At 43.6% G+C, this 21477-nt stretch overlaps 1 protein-coding gene across 1 annotated transcript in view; it reads right to left on the bottom strand.

Moving 5' to 3' along the window:
• DNAJC3 (DnaJ heat shock protein family (Hsp40) member C3) overlaps positions 1 to 11052 on the bottom strand; it is a 63634-nt gene extending 52582 nt beyond the window's left edge. The window contains exon 1 of the mRNA XM_019971642.2: positions 10821 to 11052. Within this exon, the coding sequence (XP_019827201.1) occupies positions 10821 to 10902 (82 nt within the window). The 5' untranslated portion in view covers positions 10903 to 11052. The remainder of the gene's footprint in view (positions 1 to 10820) is intronic.
• Positions 11053 to 21477: the final 10425 nt, after the last annotated feature.

Genomic DNA, 21477 nt, shown 5'->3' with positions numbered 1-21477 from the left:
AGTCACGAAAATGTCTAACAGGAAAGATGTAACACAGAAGGAAATTAAGGAAAAAAAAAAAAAAAAACATGCTGAATACTTTCAGAATATCTATTTCACTTAATTTTCACAACAAACCTAGAAAATAAACCTCTTTCATACTGTGATAACTGAGGAATCTAAGGCTCAGAGAAGTCACCCAAGCTACCTGAAGACTCATGGTAACTGTCAGAACATGACTCAATTTCAAAGCCTAGTTTTATTTGCAGCACAACTCAGAAACCTTTCCACCACATAAACCAAGCTAAGCTCTCTCTCCACAGTTGCTCAGCCTTGCATGCCTCACTTACCCAACCCATCATTTAATGGAACATTTTAACCACAATCTGTTCCAATCTCACAGGTAGACCCTGAGGTTTAGTGGGAGCCAAGGGTACATTTGCAAAGTTCTTTCAACTATTTATTCCAGATGCCTCAGGCCACACATTCTACAGAGAGCCACTGCAGTTTCCTGCTTCAACAGTGCTTGCCAGAGGCTGGACCGAACCAGCACTGCCACACCTCCAACCGGCACCCTGGAGGGTGCCTCGGCCACCTGCCACGACGACGGAGCGCACCTCGAAGGTGTGCCCAAGCGATCACCAGGACTCCGCGGCCGCCATCAACTGCCAGATCCAGCTGGCGCTTCTTGCCTCCTGCATCTCCCTGGCCATGTCTTGCTGCTTTGATCCTGACGGTGCGGCTGTGAAGGATACGCCAAATTTCTTCAGCAGTCTCATGAGGACAGAAAATATGCGGAGACACTGATGAAGCTACAAGCCAACAAGGCGGCTGAATCCCAAATTCTTCAGGGTATCAAGAAACTAAACCAGGAGGACTTGGAGAGCAAGCCGGTGGAACACAACAGAACACGTGTTACTCCTGAAAAGCACCTAAGGGAACTGCACAAGCTGGTTACTGACTAGACAATACCCACTTGGGCGACTTCCCCGAGACTCTTTACCTGAATGAGCAGATGAAATCCAAAGACCTGGGTGACCACGACACCAGCGTGCACCAGATGGGGGCCCGCGAATCTGGCATGGCAGAGGATCTCTCTGACAAGCACACCCTGGGGGACAGAGACCCTGAGAGCTGAGCCCCAGGCTGGCTTCCCACAGCCACAGGGCCACTTTCTTGGTCACTGAGGCCGTGCGTGCATGTTCGGGTTACCGTGACCTTTTCTATAAGTTGGACCAAAACATCCACCTAGGCTCTTTCATTTGCACTGGTCCTTCAAATAAAGCAACGGGGTGTCCCTCCAAAGAGTGTTCTATACTGTCACCCCAGAGGTCCAGTTCCTCTCCAAACTAAGCTTCTCTTGCCTTCTATGATTGAAAGCGGTATCCAGCATTTCTTGTGCCTTTTACCTAAAACTCAGATCCTTATCATGTTACTATCTTATCTAACATCACTCCCACCTAACAATGTGATAAGTAAATACCACTTCCTCTATACAAATTTCAGTCTTCCAGGGAGAATTGATTATCATCCCCCTGTGCACCCCGGTCACTTCTCCTAACGGAACTTGCCACAGCATGTAAGTGGTGGCTGTGTAGCCCCTTTCCCCGCAAGAGAGAGGGCATGCCTCCTAACTGGGATATTTCCCCACCTTCCTCCAAGGCCAGCCCCCTGCTACAGCCAGAGAAATCCTCCCAAAATGCATTCCTAATAACAATTCTGCAGTGTTTGCACAGCACTGGAGAGATTCAGTCCAAGTCCCTTCAGATCTAAAGGCAAACAGGATCCTGCATAATCAGGTCCCTCATCTGGGTCCAGCCTCCTCACCCCTCACTCTCAAACGCTAAAGAATCTGCCTGCAATGTGGGAGACCTAGGTTCGATCCCTGGGTGGGGAAGATCCCCTGGAGTAGGGAATGGCAACCCACTCCAGTATTCTTGCTTGGAGAATTCCATGGACAGAGGAACCTGGTGGGCTACAGTCCATGGGGTCACAAAGAGACAAACACGACTGAGTGACTGACACACACAGACAGCACAGGGAACGGGCGGAACCTCCCTGAACACACCAGTTCTCACGCTGCATCCCTTTCAACTTGCCGTTCCACAGAAACGCCTTCCCCACCTGCCCCCCTGGCAAAGTTCCCTCCTCCATCAGGATTCTGCCCTCACATGCAGTTCCCCTGTGAAACTTTCCCTCACTACTTGGGTGAGAAGGCGGGGACGCTCCTCCTCCACTACTTCCCTGTGCATCCCTCCACTCACAGGCACAGGACTTCACTCTGCAATCCCCCAGCCTCAATAAGCTGGCCTGCACAGCTGGCCTGCCAAGTCCCAAACCTGACCAAAACAAGCCTGAGAGAACGAACTGCCTTTTCTTCTTTATATACCACCGAGTCCAGTACCTTGCACAAAGTGGTACTCAAAATTTATTGAATGCTGCTGCTGCTGCTAAGTCGCTTTAGTCGTGTCCGACTCTGTGCGACCCCAGAGACAGCAGCCCACCAGGCTCCCCCGTCCCTGGGATTCTCCAGGCAAGAACACTGGAGTGGGTTGCCATTTCCTTCTCCAATGCATGAAAGTGAAAAGTGAAAGTGAAGTTGCTCAGTCGTGTCCGACTCTTAGCGACCCCATGGACTGCAGCCTACCAAGCTCCTCTGTCCATGGATTCTCCAGGCAAGAGTACTGAATGAATGTAACTAAATTCCTTCTTTCTTAAATGTATTATAGTTCATCAATATAATAGAACCTAAGATACACAATAACAATTATAAAAATCAAACCCACCAAAGATTCGTACAGACACTAATATGTTTCTTTAAAAATTGTAAATGTGGCTGCTTCTGCAGTATCTCAACTGTGTATTTTAAGCCATGGATAATTTTTATTCCTTTGCCACATCCTGGGAGACAGTGACAATGAGAGAGGCCTCCTACTTCTGAGAGATAAGACAACCAAACATCCTGCTGTCTTCTGAGCAGCAATAAACAAACAGGTTTCTCCACAGACAAGAGTCAGCCAAAGGTCAGCCAAATATACAGCATGGACGGGGGGAAAGGTGAAGCAGCTAAGTCTTGTACTGAAGTTATAACAGTATTGCTGCTGCTAAGTCGCTTCAGTCGTGTCCGACTCTGTGCGACCCCACAGACGGCAGCCCACCAGGCCCCCCCCAAGATCTGTCATATTTTTACAGAGCAAACACTAAACAATTTTAAGAAACAAAGTTGAGGGCTTAAAAAGTATGATGTGCTGAGAGTCACAACCAAGACTGGAACAACCAGACTGAAAAAGTCAAGAACAAGAGGTTAGAGACGCGGAGGCTCAAGCCAAGGCCAGGTGGCAGAAGGGAAGCTAGCCCGGTGGGGTGGTGTTCAGGCTGGAGCACTTAAGAGTGTCAGGAAGAAAGAGAACTTTAAGATCATTCTAAAACCGAACATAGGCGGGGAAAAAGAACACAATGCAGGGAGGAAAAAAGTACTGTCTATAAAAGGTCCTATCTAAATTCAAGATCAGAGCAAGACGGGTCAGAGAAAGAAGTCTCAAGACAGAAACAGAACACAGTGGAATCTGGCTCTTCTCCAAAGAACAGGAAGTTCATTATCTTCACAATTCCACAGTCGAGTAAGGACCAATGACAAAACAGTTTTAATAAAAATACACTGAGCTGGAACCCCTAGACCTTGCAAGCATCTCTTTCCAATCACCCTAGCCTAAAAACTGTTTTAGTATTCAAAGCCAAAAGTTTCCAGGTGGCACTAGTGGTAAAGAATCCACCTGCCAGTACAGGAGACAGCAGAGACACGGGTTCGATCCCTGGGACAGGAAGATTCCCCGGAGGAGGGAAGATCCCCTGGAGGAGGAAATGACAACCTGCTCCAGTATTCTATTACAGTCCATGTTGCTGCAAAGAGTCGGACATAAGTGAGCACATGTGCGCACACACAGCCAGACTTAAAACGGAGCACATGTGCGCACACACACATAGCCAGACTTATAAATGAGCACGTGCACGCGCGCACACACACAGACTTAAAGGAAGTTATGTAGCAAGTACATACGAACTATGTCTGCACCAAAATCTTCCTGGGTAAACTAGGAAAATAAAATCTATTGTAACCACGTTTGCTCAATTCCAATGGACTTTAGTCTTCGCTTCAGTTAAATGTGAAAGCATAAATGTTGTGATGGGTTTCCTTTTTCAATGAATTTTAACTTGGAAAATCAGTTTAGAAGCGTTCATATTAAAAAAAAGTTAGAACAGTCAACCTCACTCATCCATTTTGAAAACATTTATTGCAAATCTACTTCATGTCAACATAGTTTAGGTATAGAGATTAACAGCACTTTCCATAAAGCTTATATTCTAGAGAGGCAGACAGACAAGAAATACAAATCAAGTAATTGAGGACAACATTAAGTTTTATGAAGAAAACACAAAAAGGGAAAGGGAGATTATTAACTGACCTAGAGCATGCTTCTTAAACAGCATGTCAGGGCTGAAATATGAACGCTCATTTGGAAAGCTGTTCTCTGAAACCCTCAGAGTATAGGAACAACAAGAATAAAGACATCTACATCAGAAATGAGCTGGGCATGTGGAAGTCAAGTTGATGTGGCAGGAGCCCAGTGAAGGAGAAGATTAAGATGAGAAAAGATATAAGTAAACAGGAGTCAGATACATAAGGCTTTGCAGGCTCTACTGTGTTGAGAAGAGAATAGAAGATGAGGATGTAGCGAGAGAGACTACCAAGGACTCTCTGATCTGAAGTTCCCCTCTCAAGAGAAACAATGATACTGTTCAGTAGCTACAGCGACACATAACATCAAAGCCCAGTTTAAGACGGAAACACTATAGCCTGCTGGAGTGCTGATGTCAGAGCCCCAGTAGAGGAAGAAAGTGATGGTGCAGGAGAAAAACAGCAACTGTAGAAGCAGTCCTTTCAGATGGTGACAGGAAACGGAATCCAGGCCATAAGTATAAAATTGGATTTTGCCAAGAGGAGGGATTTTTTTTTTTAATCATTAATGTTTTTAATCATTAAGTAGCAGAATGGGTACAGATGCAGGTAGGTAGGCTACTAAATTCAGAGGTAGAAAGAAGAAGAAACTGCCCTGTGACGGCTTTCATTTTCTAAATAAAGACAAAGTCTAAAACAGCAGTCCCCAACTTTTTAGCACCAGGGACAGGTTTCCTAGAAGACAATTTTTCCACGGATAGGGTTGGGGAGAGGAGACAGTTTCAGGATGATTCAAGCACACCACATTTACTGTGCGCTTTGTTTCTATTATCATCACGTCAGCTTCACTTCAGATCAACAGGCATGAGATCTGGAGGTTGGGGACCCCTGGTCACAAAGAATGGGCAAGAGGGACTTTCCTGGTGGTGCAGTGGCTAAGACTCTGAGTTCCCAACGCAGGGGATCTGGGTTCCATCCCTGGTCAGGGAACTAGATCTAAGATGCCACAACTAAGACCCTGTGCAGCCAAAAACAAAGAATGAGGAAGAAAAGAAAGGAGGATTTCAACTGGAGATTTAAGGAAAGAAGAAAAGGTCTGAGACACTAACTTTCAAGAACACTAGGGAACTGTAGGAATTGTAGGTAGGAATGCTAGCAGTACTGAGTATGCACTGGAAAGAGAGACTATATGCTTAAAATGAGACCTGTCAGCAAGGTTATCTTCATTTTTCTCCATCCATGATCAGCTCTGAGGTTCAACAAACCAGTTGGCCAGGTTGAATTTAAATCAGTTCAAATTTTGGCAAGTGAATAAAACCAAAGTTTACATGGACAAGAAAATTAAAGGGTGCTTCCAATGGACTGACTACAAGATAGATCATGAAATCCACATTGAGCAAGTAGCAAGAGAACACAGATGCTTCACAAAATATGTGTTATATCCCCAAGTTGTCTATAAATGCAAAGACAAAAGCCAAGAGTTCTATACTGCGTGTAGCTCACCTATAAAGAGCACTACGGTGAAGCCTCTGCTAGCCGATTAAATGAGTCTTCGTATTCTAGAACTCCGAATGACACAAACTCATCAGACTTTTAAAACTTATCTTCAAAAATTTAAAAAGCAGTATCCCAAAGATCTTGAAACATCAATTTATGGCTGATATGATGTTTTTGTTCTTAAGAGCAAGTGACTGCGTTCCCATGATATTTCCATACAAAGAAACATTAATAACTGGACAATAATCAAAGGAACACTATGGCAAGAGAAATTAAACTTAACCACAATTCATTAACTTCATATGGGAAAGTAAAGCCTATTGACTACTGGCCATTCCATTTCAGCACAACTCCCCCCATCCCACAGTAACTAAACTACTCCATTTCTGGGCACTCGCTCAGTAAATACTAACTAGTCAAGTGAATTGGGACCTGGACACTACTGCTAAATAATAGCCTATAACATTAGATGAACTTAAAATAACTTTCTAGAAGCTCTCTGATAGTCTGCTACAATACTTAGTTTACAGGAGTTACCCCTTATTCTCAGGGAATACATTCCAAAATCCCCGTGGTTATCAAAACACGGATAGTACTGAACCCTATATATACATTTAGGGCTTCCCTGATAGCTCAATTGGTAAAGAATCTGCCTGAAATGCAGGAGACCCCGGTTCGATTACTGAGTCAGGAAGAGCCACTGGAGTCGGGATAGGCTACCCACTCCGGTAATCTTCAGCTTCCTTGTGGCTCAGCTGGTGAAGAATCTGCCCACAATGCAGGAGACGTGAGTTCGAGCCCTGGATTGGGAAGATCCCCTGGAGAAGAGAAAGGCTACCCACTCCAGTATTCTGGCCTAGAAAATTCCATGGACTGTATAATGTGGTTGCAACGAGTCGGATATGACTGAGCGACTTTCACACACACACTATATACACATTATATTTTCATATTCATACGCACTTATCATTATGATAAGGTTGATTTAAAAATTAGACAGAGATCAACAATAGTAAAAGAACAATTATCACAATATACTATAATAAAAGATGTGAATGTTGTGCCCTCTTCTCAAAATATCTTATTGTACAAATGGAATGCCTTTCCCATCTTACCTGAGCACTTATCAAAGACTGTGACCACAACTTCCTTAGTCTGAGGTGCGACAGTCAAACTAGCACAAATTACTTTTTCCTTTTTCACAATTTCACAGATAGGAGACTGATTCTTACCACAGATCTTAGCAACCGAGCACACAGTTTTGTTTTGTTTTTTCTTTCCTTACTAAGACACAGACTTTTTTCACTTAAAGGCAGCAGTTTACAGCTTCTCTTGGCATATCCAAACTTCCGAATTGTCAGCATCACCAGGTTTGCACTTTAGGGCCATTATTAAGTATAAGAAGGGTTACCTGAACACAAGCTCTGCAACAGTGCTGATAATCCAGATGGCTACTAAGTGACAGGCTGGATACAGGGGACAAAGAGATGATTCACGGCCAGAGCAAGACCCTGTGAGATTTCATCATGCTATTCAGAAAGGTTTGCAATTTAAAACTTATGAATTGTTTATTTTGGGAATTTCCCATTTAATATTTCACACCACAGTTTACCACAAGTAACCGAAACCAAGAAAAGAGAAACCACAGGTAAGGGGAAGGGGGTATATAAATTACTGAAAGTCCTTTGCTTTTGCTATTTATTACCTTCATATTTAAATAATGTCAAGAAAATCCTAGCGAGCACAGTTCACATAAGAAATATCACCATCTTTTGTAACTATTCTTTCCCCAGCGTCCAAAGTATATGGTTTTGTCAGGTCAGTTCAGTGAAATAAAGATAAACTGAGTTCAGAAAGAATGTTAAGGAAGAAAGAGATAAAAGAAGGTTTGGTTCCCAGGTTATGTTCCCACTTAAATCACCAAATAGAACACACCATTAGCGGAGAATTAAAGTAGCTTCCTTATCTGTAACATAAGAATACTAAAGTAGATAATACAAAAGTTTTTCTTCTGCTCCAAAAATTCTATTCCTAAACTAGTGCTTCAGACTTCCTTCTTTCAAAGGCCTTTTGGAAAAGGGCTGCTAAAAGATTTAACCTTTCAATTCATGAGCCTATTAAATAGTTTATTTCTCTGAATTACAATTAACCAAAAAGCCTAGGGAAACAAATAAGTATTTTTAAATCCGACACAACTAGGCCCCCTAAGCTAATTACTGGGGACACTCTGCAATACAACTCTTTCATATTCACTCTCCTCACACCTGTTCTGTGTCTTCCGTCTCCAAGCCTGGGCCCAGTAGTGGAACCATGCGGTCCTAAGTGCCTCCAGAAAGACAGCTTAGAAAACTCAGACACTCAGCTTACTTGGGAAAACTCGAGCTAACAGCTTGCTTTCAGAGGTTCTTGCCTATCTTTACATCTCCATCAAATAAAATAGATACCTGGTTTACACAACAGATACCTAATTTAACTCCACTGCATAACTCATTATACCAGTGAGTCCTTTTTAGACATGCAAAATTTCAGGTCCCACCTAGACTTACTGAATCAAGGACTTTGGGAGTGAGGCTCACCATTTTGTTTAAAAAGGAATCCAGGTGACCACACACTCAAGCTTGAGAACCACTGTATTAAAGACATCAGGAAAATTCTCTTCCTGTTCATTACTGCTGGTGGCAAACAAACAAATAGAAAGGCTGAATTTTCTCAGCTGCCAGTACTTACAAGTGCTTGGGCCCACAGGATACCCTCAGCCACTTAACTTCTGTCTCCAGTCCACAAGCAAGATGAACTTTAGAGTCAAATAATGTAAGTTCAACTTATGTCTCTTAGAGTTAACAGCTATGTGACCTTATCCAAGTTAAATTCTTAGAGCCTCAGTTTCCTCATCTGGAGAGTAGAAACAACATCTTGTACCTCCTTGAACAGGAGATAGCTTACAGAAAGGTGGCCAGGAGAGTGCCAGGCACCATCGATAAGTTTAGGAACTTTTTCCTTTCTTCTCTACCACCTGGACCAAGTCCTGGCCACCTCACACAGACAATACCCTAAAGAAGACAGCACTTTGGCACCCCTCTGTGAAATGTCACCATGCGTTCCACATTGGGTGAATAGCTCTCGGGTGAGGTTTTCCTTCTGGAAAATACTACAAGATAGAAATGAAGTGTTAAAGTCCTACAGAATCATATACAGAACAGTGATTCTAAAAAGACAGCCTATAAGCCAGTGGAAAAGGCAAACCTTACACAGGTGTATACCTGTGTAACTTAAAATAATAATTCACGTTAAGCAGAACATAGGCAACTTTCTCTTCAAAGTGAAGTATCAGTCCATCAGTGGTGTCCAACTCTTTGCAACCCCATGGACTATAGCCCACCAGGCTTCTCTGTCCATGGAATTCTTTAGGCCAGGACACTGGAGTGGGTTGCCATTCCCTTCTCCAGGGGATCTTCCTGACCCAGGGATCAAACCCAGGTCTCCCGCACTACAGGCGGATTCTTTACCATCTGAGCCACCAAGGAAGCTCAGTTTTCTCTTAAGTGGCCAAAATTAATTAATGCTAACTGTACTACACTTCATAGGGTAGGAGATAGTTAACATTAAAATATGTAAAAGAAGTGGAATACATGACCTATATTAAAGGTCAAGGTCCAGGCATTGCAGTCCCAATTCCATATATTTTTCTGGGGCAGCCTCACTGTCAAATTCTTTTTCCCAATGTTGCCATGCCACATATTCTGCTTTCTGATTTAAAAAAAAAATATGGTCCTCCGGAACACCACCCACCCCGCCCCGCCAAAAAAAAAAAAAAAAAAACAGCTGCTATGAATAAGACCTAAAAATTGGAGAGTATTACTCTTTTTCCAAGTTGAAAATCTGGAGGGGATTTTACCAGCAACAATTCCTGCCTTCAGCTCTTCACTCCCTCTAATACGAAATCCAATATTAAACTGTTTAATTTGACCTCCGTAACTACTAGCCTGTTCACGGGGCTGGAAACAGTTGAGTGCACGACATAACTTCACTATACTCGAATATTCCGCAGGGTAACCACGCTTGGAGCATCAGATCAATGGGCACTCCCGGCTTTCATTCTTACTCCTGCCCGCTGACAACTAAAACGGGGCAACCCTCAGTTTCCTGTTAAGAGCAGCCAACATGCCAAACTGTAGGACTGAAGTGAAAATTAGCGTTCGTATCTTCTTAAAAGTGGATTCCCTACCACCCCACCCCCACCCCAGGGAACTCGTAAAAGGAAAGGTTGAGTGACACCAGACTGGAAACTGTAAAGCCACAAACTTTTAGTGCCTTGCCCGCCGGGAGCTTGAATTTCAGCAGCGGCTCCTTAACGCACCAAGCTAACAACTTCGAGACACAACCCAGAGCAGAGTGGGGTGACGGTTACTCACTTCTAACATCCAACACGACACTGTCCCCTCCACCTCCCGGAACTCCAAAGCCAAAGCACCCTCCCTTCGGGCCACCTTTACAGCCTCCTCCCAGCACCGCTGACCCGGAGCCCCCGGCGCCGATCGAGGGTCCCAAGCGAGGCCGGGACCGGACAGCCGCCCGGGTCTCCGCGCCCTAGGACTCCCCAGAAGTCGCCGCCCCGCTTCCCGCCGGCCCCACCGGCCCGGCTCCTCAGTCCATACCCGCGGTTCCGCGGCCCGCCGCTGCCCGCACCTCTCCCCCAGACAAACCCGGAACCGGGAGCCGGCCCCCGCCCTGGGGCGGGCTCAGGCCCAGGCCGGCCGCGGAGTCCCCGGTTCCCGCCCCGGCCGCCCCGAGACGCTCGACGGGGAAGCGCCGGGAGGCCTGGCCGCCCCTCCACCCCCCACCACACCCGGAGCGCGCCTCCTCCGGGCCGGGGCGGGACACGACTCACCTTCGTACTGCAGGTCCACCAGGACCAGCAGGAAAGGGAACACCGAGCCCAGCCGGCTGGTCACAGAGCCGGGGGCCACCATGTCCGAGAGCGCGGGCGCAGAGGAGGAGCAAAGCTGCGGGGCCCACCAGCCCCCCGCCGCGGCGCTCAGGCTGCAGCTGCGGCCGCCCGCCCGCAGTCTGCTCTCGCTCGGGCCTAAGGCGGCTGGCGCCTAGAGGAGGGAGGCGGCAGCGGCGGCGGCAGCGGCGGCGGGCGGGGCCCTAGCTACGCCACGCCCCCAGCGCCGCCGCGGCCCAATCGCCTCCTTCCTGGTTGCGCTTCTACTGGGCTCGCCGGGATCGTGGTTCGCGCTGATAGGCCGCGGGGGCCGCCGCCCCGCCCCGTCTCTGATAGGATAACGTGGAAGCACGAGACGAGGCTGCGTCCGCCGGTGGCGGAGCTGTCAGAAGCTCTAAACCGCCGCGGCCGGGCCGAGGGGAGGCGGCCCGGGGAGGCTTGTGTGGCGGCCGCCGAGTCCGCATGCGCAGGCCGCCCAACTCTTTTTGGGTCGGCCCCCAGCGCGCCGGCTTGGCTAGGAGGAGAAGGCTGTCAGCAATCCGAAGTTTTCCGGCGTGTTGTTTGGAGAGAGAGAGAAGGGAAGCCGCCGCGTCCGGGATGAGAAGCCAGACCTGATGCCAGGAAGTCTGCGGGGCTGGATCGCGGAACAGGACGAGTCGCAGAGCCTGCTGCCCTCCCGCTGAGTGTCTCGGAACCAATACGGACCGAACCCTGAGGAGGGCTCCAGAAACGATCAAGAGAACCTGGAGCGCAGTGAAGTAGGGTTAACCGATGGAGCCAGGAGTATTTCAGGGAGCTTTTCAGGCACAATCAAGTACGTTAGGGTCCTAAAGCAGGTTAAGTGAGAATGGCATGGAAACCTGGGACCCAACCCCCGACCGTCCAGGGGACCAGCGTGTCCAGAAAAGAGCAATTCTGGAATATATTGTGCAAAAGAAACCTAGGAAGCACAGCAGCTAAGAGAGCAAAGGGCTGTTGAGAGTACAGCCGACGTCAACTATAAGGGGGAAAAAAAGAAAGAGCTGTTAGGACTGGATTTTGTATCTTGTGCTCATGAGATGAAACTTGAGAGACATGAACAAGATAAAGTTCAAGTTATGCAGTCTGGGCGTTAAACTTGTTCACATCCACTTCCTCTGGCATCCCCAAAACAACGCACACTATACACCAGTGATGCTTCCCATTGGGTGAGACAATAATGCCTTTCTGTGTTAAGCGTTGTCAAGTGTAAAGTTATTACTTTTCCAGATTATGTTTGCTTCCTTGGTGGTACTGTACACTTTGAAACTCATGAATGATAAATAGCATAGTGAATTCGTGATTTCCTAAAAAATACACTCAGAAGGCTAAAAAGCTTTCTAAGCTTTTATTCCAGAGGGAACTAATGCAAAGGAAATGGTTTGCAGAAAGGAAAAACAAGCCAAAAACACAGTCCCTTAGTAGCTGTGGTGGAAAGCAATACAATATAATGTGAACAGGGGAGGATTCAAATCCCCGAAATTTTGCTGCACACCGCACCTCTTAGCTAAAGCTATCTTCATCTGTAAAGTGGGTATGACACTGATAGCCTCAACGGTTTGTTCTGAGGTTTCATGAAGGGGGTACAAATTTTTCTAAATTATAAAGTATTATGTGGGCTTCCCAGGTGGGGCTAGTGGTAAAGAACCAGCCTGCCGATGCAGAAGATGTAAGAGACGCTGGTTTGATCCCTAGGTGGGGAAGCTCACCTACAGGCGGACATAGCAACCCACTCCAGTATTCTTGCCTGGAGAATCCCCTGGACAGAAAAACCTGGCAGGCTAAGGTCCATAGGGTCGCAAAGAGTCAGACACAACTGAAGGGACTTAGCACACACACATGCAAACAAGTGTTATTCATACTTCTAACAAGAGTGAGATCATGAGACTCCTCTTTGGAATTTTTTTTTATTTTTGTTTTGTCCTTTCCCGTATAGGGCTTCCCTGGTGGCTCAGATGGTAAAGAATCTGCCTGCAATGCAGGAGACCCGGGTTCAGTCTCTGGGTTGGGAAGATGTAGAGAAGAGAATGGCTACCCACTCCAGTATTCTTGCCTGGAGAATTCCGTGGACAGAGGAGCCTGGCAGACTACAGTCCATGGGGTCACAGAGAATCGGGCATGACTGAACAACTAACGCCTTCAATTCACTTTTCCTTATCGACCATCACAAGGCAGTGTTAGTGAAAAAAGAGCAGATGATTTTAGTGTCCACGAGTAGTTAGTGAAGACATCATCTGGATAAAGTACTGTGGCCAAGGCAGCTAACAAAAAATGTTGAACATAATGAGGACAGAATTTTGTGAGCAAGTAATTTGTTGTTGTTTAGTCGCTCAGTCGTGTCTGAATCTTTGCCATCCCATGAACTGTAGCCTGCCAGGCTCCTCTGTCCATGGAATTTTCCAAGCAAGAATACTGGAGCGGGTTGCCATATCCTTCTCCAGGGGATCTTCCCAACTCAGGGATTGAACCCAAGTTTCCTGCATGGCAGGTAAATTCTTTACCACTGAGCCACCACGGGGAGCCCAAACAAATAATACTATACCATGAATTATCACCAGAATGCTGCCTGTCTGTGCTTTTGATCTTAAGGAAGAGCAGTGCTAAAGAAGTTCTAAGAATGGAAATTAAAAATGATTAAGGAGAGGATAGACCTTGTGCTGAAGTGAAGTTGCTCATTCGTGTCCGACTCTTTGCAACCCCATGGACTGTAGCCTACTAGGCTCCTCCGTCCATGGGATTTTCCAGGCAAGAATACTGGAGTGGGTTGCCATTTCCTTCTCCATAGATAATAAATAACAAGGGCCTTCAGTGTAGAGTGATTTGTAAAATTCACTGATCAACTCGCATATCAGTGAAGCCTGAAGTCTTAAAACTAAAATTTACAAAGTATCCCGTGGAAGAGAGAACTTTACAACAAAGAAAGGAAACATTATTTTAGACTGCAGTTAGTGTCCAGGGCTAAAATTATCTTTACATATAAAATGCTTAGGAATGTTTTTTCCAGTGCTCATCTGGGCATGGTTTTCACCTGATCACCCCTGCCAATAAAATCAAAGTAATCCAGTGATTGTAGAGAAAATTATAAATATTGTTTGCATTTATCAACATTTATGCAGTACTTTAAAAAATTAAACATAAACACCCTATAGTAATTAATAGCACCTATTCACCATGATAGTAAAAGATTTAAAATAATAGTAGAATATTTAAATTGTGGTATATGCAAAACCACCAATATTATATAATTGTAATATATAAAAATATATTGATTTGTGTTTACTGACCAGTAAAATAATACTGGCAAAGAGGAATGGACAGATGTAGAACACAGTTTCTGGAGGTAAAGAAGATAAGATTTTAAAAAAAAAAAAAAAAGAAGAAGAAGATAAGATTTGCTGATGGATTAGCCATGGGGAGAAATAAATGGCTCAAAAGCAAGTATACTTATAACATCTTTTTGAACCAAAAATGGCAATCCACTCCAGGACTATTGCCTGGAAAATCCCATGGACAGAGGAGCCTGGTAGGCTACAGTCCATGGGGTCGCAAAGAGCTGGACACGACTGAGCGACTTCACTTCACTTCAAAAACAAAATAGGCAGCGTTGTAATTCACATAAGGAATGATGTAGTATACATCCTTCTACATTTATCTTTATGAACTTGAGCTTTCATTTCTATCAAAGGGATTTCTAACCATGGGCTTACTTTGTCAAAGACTGCACATTTAATATTTAAGATATACTGTTAGACTATTTTCCCTAAAAGTCAGGGTAATTTGCATTCCTAACAACTATTTATGTCCCCACATACCATCACCAAATATAACTGATTTCCATAGTTTTTGCCAACCTGATGGTAAAGCATTACCCTTCTCTAAGTTTACTACTTCTTTGCAGCAATTTGAAGACTGATCCAACTTCGGTGTTCTCATGTAGAAATTTGGCTTTAAAGCCAGTCCTCTGTCTGACCACCTTCTTTTATGTTGTTAGCATGCTTCTGGCCACATCAACCTGTCTCCTTCATCACACCATTTTCTCTCGTTATTGACTTTCCTCCTTCATCTTATAAGGATCTTTGTAATTAATTATTTAGAATCCCTCCGGATAATCCAGGATATTCTCTGCCCACAACAACCTCAATTTACTCACATGTGCGCAATCCCTTTTTCCATAAAGTACAACGTTGTTGGGGATTCAAAACGTAAATGTCTTTAGGGGGGAAATCTATTCAACTTAATGTGATACTCCCTCCCCCCTGCCCCCCCCCCCCACTTCAGGAGGTAGACCTGAACTCCCCTGTCCCTTAAATGTGGACTTACTGACTACCTTTTAAAGACTAGGGTGGAGATACGCAAACACTAACTTGGCCAGGTGGTCAAAGTAAATGTTACTAATGTGAAGCTATAGATATTCTGTACACTCTTGATTCAAAGTCATTGGCAGGGTACTTCACCTCGGTGATATTCCTTCCATTCTATAATCTAGTGTAAATATGAAAAAAAAAATCACCTAATAGAAAACCGAGGAACAGTCTTTAAAAACACCTGATCAGTACTCCTCAAAACTTAATAGACAGGAGGACACTAAGGAGACATGATGACTAAAAGGTGCTATCTTAAACCAGATCCAGAAAGAGAGAATGGATATTACTGGGGAAACTGCTGAAATCCACATGAAGTTTCAAGTGTAGTTAATAGTACGGGACCACTATTAACTTCCTTAATTTTGACAAATGTACCATGATTATATGTAAGATGTTAGCAATAGGGGGAAATAAATGAGTGTTTAGGACCTCTCTGTAGCATCCTCGCAGCTTTATTCTAAAATTATTTTAGAAATAAAGTGTACTTAAATGTGAAGGACTACAGTATCAACAGTAATGAGTGGTTGTATCCAGTAAGGTTTTTTGCATCTAAACTTCCTTTTCCTTGCAGAAGAAAGAGAATCAGCACTTTAGGGAGACAGTTTCTTAGTTGTCTAAAACCTGCTCCTCTCTTGTTTTTTTCCTATTTTCCCTCTTTTCCCTTCACTTGGCAAATTGCTAATTACTTGATTTAAAATCTGTTACATATACACTCTAAGAATATTATAGTCCAGATAATCAAAATGTCTATAAGAAAAAGTTCATTAACTCTACTTTGTTTTTAAAATATGAACAAGTGTATGTAAATGATAGCCTATGTTATAATAATTGTAAGATAAAAATTTTGAAGCATGACAGGGATTCTTTAATATTTGGTTCTGGAATAGAAGGTTTAAAATTGTATTTTTAAAGGTTCATATACTATTTCTGATAAATAGGTGAATCTTTCAACAATTGGGATGAGTTAATATTGACTTAAAGACAGCTCTTTGTCCACTAGCATGTTCACTGCAGCGTTATTTACAATAGCCAAGATGTGGAAACAATCTAAGTGTCCATCTGCAGGTGAATGGATGAATATAGTGCGTTTAGACACATATATATGCAATGAACTAGTGTTCATCCATAAAAAAAGGAAGGAAGTCCTGCCATTTGAGGCAACATGAATGAGCTTGAGGGCATTATGCTAAGTGAAATAAGTCAAACAGAAAAAGACAAAATACTGAATGATCTCACTAATATGTGGAAACAAACAAAAAAAAATTGAATTCATAGATAAAAGAACAGACTGGTGGTTGCCAGAGATGTGGGTGGGGGAGGATTGTGAAATAGTGAAGGTGGTCAAAAGGTACAAATTTCCAGTTACAAGATAAAAGATTCCTGTGACTGTAATGGATAGCAGGGTGACTATGTTTAACAATACTGTATGGTATATTTAAAAATTGCTAAGAGAGTAAATCTTAAAAGTTCTCATCATAAGGAAAAAATTGTAAATGTGTGGTGATTAAAGTTAACTAAACTTACTGTGATAACCATTTTACAACATGTGTATTTCAAAACATTATGTTAAACACCTAAACTAACACAATGCTATATTTCAATTATATCTCAACAAAAAAGCAGTTCTATGTCTTCTCCAGTTATAATACATGGTATTTTATATATAATAAACACTTAAAAACTTAAACCTTGTACGTTTCTAAGTTAACTAAATGAAGTTATAATAACCAATGTCTTGAAAAAGACTTATAAAACTTCTATAACATAAATCGTAAGGGCTTAATGCTTATTTTCCAAATACACCTTAAATCCAAATATATACATAATTGCATTAAATGTAAATGTTATAAACATAGTAATTAAAAGAGTGTCAAAATGGATAATTCAAAAATAAATAACATGAATCAACTATAAGCTGTCTACAGGAAAGGTAAAATTTCACACTGATCAACTAATTTCAACAAGGATGCCAAGATAATTCAATGGAGAAAATGTAGTCACTTCAACAAATGATGCTGGGATAACTGAATGTCTATTCAATGTATTCAAAAGAGTGAAATTGGACCCTTAGACCATATATGAAAAATAACTCAAATAGGGTCACAGACCTGAATGTAAAAATCTAAAACTATAAAACCCTTGCAAGAAAACAGGAATAAATCTTCATAATCCTAAATTAAATAAAACCTTAGGTACAAAACCAGAAGCATAAGCACAGAAGAGAAAGTGGATAAAATGAATTTCACAAAAATTTAGAAACTTTGTACTTCAAAAGATACCACTGGACTTCCCTGGTGTTCTAGTGGTTAAGAATCTACATGCCAATGCAGAGGGCATGGGCTCAATCCCCAGTCCAGGAAGATTCCACATGCCCCAGGACAACTAAACCCATGTGCCACAACCACTGGGCTTGAGCTCTAGAGACTGTGCTCCACAATAAGAGAAGCTGTTCAAGGCATTAGATCTGATACAGTGCCTGAAGAGCTACTGACAGAGGTTCATGACACTACACAGGAGGCAGTGATCAAGACCATGCCCAAGAAAAAGAAATGCAAAAAGGCAAAATGGTTGTCTGAGGAGGACTTACTGTGAAAACAAGAGAAGCAAAAGGCAAAGGAGAAGAGGAAAGATCTACTCATCTGAATGCAGAGTTCCAAAGAATAGCAAGGAGCAATAAGAAAGCCTTCCTCAGTGATCAATGCAAGAAATAGAGGAAAACAATAGAATGAGAAAGACTAGCGAACTCTTCAAGAAAATTAGAGATACCAAGGGAACATTTCATGCTAAGATGGGCACAATAAAGGACAGAAATGATATGGACCTAATGGAAATTAAGCCCTTCCTAACCTAATGGAAGCAGACGATATTAAGAAAAGGTGGCAAGAATACATATAAGAACTGTACAAAAAAGATCTTCATGACCCAGATAATCACGATGGTGTGATCACTGATCTAGAGCCAGACATCCTGGAATGTGAAGTCAAGTGTGCCTTAGGAAGCATCACCACTAACAAAGCTAGTGGAGGTGAATGGAACTACAGTTGAGCTATTTCAAATCCTAAAAGATGATGCTGTCAAAGTGCTGCACTCAAAATGCCAGCAAATTTGGAAAATGCAGCAGTGGCCACAGGACTGGAAATGGTCAGTTTTCATTTTAATGCCAAAGAATGCTCAACTACTGCACAATTGCACTCATCTCACATGCTAGCAAAGTAATGCTCAAAATTCTCCAAGCTAGGCTTCAACACTACATGAACTGTGAACTTCCAGATGTTCAAGCTGGATTTAGAAAAGGCAGAGCAACCAGAGAACAAATTGCCAACATCCATGGGATCATCGAAAAAGCAAGAGTATTCAATAAAAACATCTACTCTGCTTTATTGACTATGCCAAATTCTTTGACTGTGTGGATCACAACAAACTGTGGACCATTCTTCAAGAGATGGGAATACCAGACCACCTGACCTGCCTCCTGAGAAATCTGTATGCAAGTCAAGAAGTAACAGAACTGGACATGGACCAGCAGACTGGTTTCAAATCAGGAAAGGAGTATGTTAAGGCTGTACATTGTCACCCTGCTTATTTAACTTATATGCAGAATACATCATGCAGAATTCCAGACTGGATGAAGCACAAGCTGGAATCAAGATTGCCGGGAGAAATATCAATAACCTCAGATATGTGGATGATACCACACTTACGGCAGAAAGTGAAGAATTAAAGAGCCTCCTGATGAAAGTGAAAGAGGAGAGTGAAAAAGTTGGCTTAAAACTTAACATTCAGAAAACTAAGATCATGGCATCTGGTCCCATCACTTCATGGCAAATAGATGGGGAAACAGTGGAAACAGTGACAGACTTTATTTGGGGGGGGGTCCAAAATCACTGCAGATGGTAACTGTGGCCATGAAATTAAAAGACGCTTGCTCCTTGGAAGAAATGCTATGGCTAACCTAGACAGCATTTTAAGAAGCAGAGACATTACTTTGCCAACAAAGGTCCCTCTAGTCAAGGCTATGGTTTTTCAAGTAGTCGTGTATGGATGTGAGAGTTGGACTATAAAGAAAGCTGAGTGCCAAAGAATTGATGCTTTTGAACTGTGGTGTTGGAGAAGACTCTTGAGAGTCCTTTGGACAGCTAGGAGATCCAACCAGTCCATCCTAGAGGAAATCAGTCCTGAATATTCATTGGAAGGACTGATGCTGAGGCTGAAACTCCAATACTTTGGCCACCTGATACAAAGAACTGATTCATTTGAAAAGACCCTGATGCTGGGAAAGATTGAAGGTGGGAGGAGAAGGGGACAACAGAAGATGAGATGGTTGGATGGCATCACAGACTCAATGGACATGTGTTTGACTAATCTCTGGGAGTTGGTGATTGACAGGGAAGCCTGGTGTGCTGCAGTCCATGGGGGGTCACAAAGAGTCGGACACGACTGAGCAACCGAACTGAACTGAACCAACATGAGAAGCCCACACCCCACAACTAGAGAGTAGCCCCCACCCGCTGCAACTAGAGAAAGCCCAAGCAAAGCAATGAAGACCCAGCACAGCCAAAAATAAATGAATAAATATAATTTCTCTTAAAAAAAAAAAAAAGACACCATCAAGAAAATGAAGACAATGCATAAAATTGAAGTAATAAATTGCAAATCATGTTTGGTAAGGGACCTTCCTTACCCAGAATATAGAAAGTACCGTCTTAGAATTCAAAAATAAAAAGACAGCCCAATTTTTTTAATGTGCAAAGGAATTGAATAGACATCTTTTCCAAACAAGATATAAAAATGGCCAAGACAAAAAAAAAGAATTCTTTTTTTTTTTTTTTTTTTTTACTTATACTGCTTTTTATTCAAATCGTCATTAAAAACGTGTTCATTGTGAAACCGTCATCAGTCTCTTCGCTGGGGAACACGGGAGGGTGCAATAGGAAGAGACGGCTTGTAGTTTACAGGAGGGCGTGGTGGGTGGGGGCGGGGTAGAGCTGCTTGACCCTCCTGTAGCGCTGTTTTGATGTAAAATCGGAACAGAAAATTAACTTTATTTGAAATGCATTGACCCTTCTCCAAGCAGCTGATAACACATGGTAAAAGCACACTGATTCTAGATGTTCCCGAATGAAAAGGCTCATCCTTTGCAGACTACCAGCACATGCATCCACTTGGCCAAGCTGTTTTCCTGCTGGTAACTTCAATTCCTGTTTTAAAAACCATGCCAACTCCTCTTGGGTGTTCTGATTGATGGAGCTGGCAGCACAGGAAGCCAGGCCTGTTCCAACAAAGGTAAGCAGAAAGCAGGACCAGTCAAAAGGCGCTGGAGCCAGGGCGAAGCTGGCCGAGGTGGTGCTGACGACCAGGCTGTGAGGGGACAGCCGGGCCAGAATTCCTGGCAAATCATCCGCACGGAGCTTAATCTGTTTCCACTGCTTCTCTTCTTTCGTCTCTTTCTCCAGAGCTATGGAGCCCTCAATTACTGAGGTGGGTTCTAGTTCTATCAATGGTTTTTCACTTGGCTTCTGGACAGAGACAGGCTGGAGGGTACAAGAGGTCTCATCTCGCATATTTTGGCTTTGGCCTCATCCAAAGAAGTTTTTTCAAGGAACGGAGATTCTGCTGGTTCTGGCTTCGGTTTTATTTGCTGCTTGAGGCTTCTGTTTAGTTGTGTGACATACATGTGCCGGAGGAAGTTGAAGTGTTGAAATGTGACCCACTGCTGATTGACGTTCCTGAGAAGATGCAGGAACCTATGAGGTGACTCCCGCGTGGCTCTTCTTTCTAGATACCAGATGCATCCTCCTCCCCAGCCTGTCAGGAAGTGTGAGGAGAGAGTGTGCGGGGATGCGGCCATCACTCAAGAGTTCAGCCACGCCCTGGGAGCCCCGTGTCCTCTCTCCTCACCGGTTGCCGGGCGCCGCCATCTTCTTCAAAAAATCCTAATAAAAGAAGAAAAATGGGGGGAAAAAATGGCCAAGACATACGTGAAAAGATGTTCCACATAATTAGCTGTTGTTGTTGTCACTAAGTCATGTCTGACTCTGCAGCCCCATGGATGCACCACGCTGGGCTTCCCTGTCCTTCACTACCTCCTGGAATTTGCTCAAATTCATGTCCATTGGGCTGGTGATGATATCCAAACATCGCCCTCATTAGCCACTAGGGAAATGCAAATCAATGACAACTTCATACTCACTAGGATGGTTATAATCAAGATGAACATT

Source organism: Bos indicus, chromosome 12 (genome assembly GCF_029378745.1).
Source record: "Bos indicus isolate NIAB-ARS_2022 breed Sahiwal x Tharparkar chromosome 12, NIAB-ARS_B.indTharparkar_mat_pri_1.0, whole genome shotgun sequence".
Taxonomy (NCBI): domain Eukaryota; kingdom Metazoa; phylum Chordata; class Mammalia; order Artiodactyla; family Bovidae; genus Bos; species Bos indicus.
Note: the sequence above shows the minus strand (reverse complement) of the source record. Positions and strands in the feature narration are given on the sequence as shown.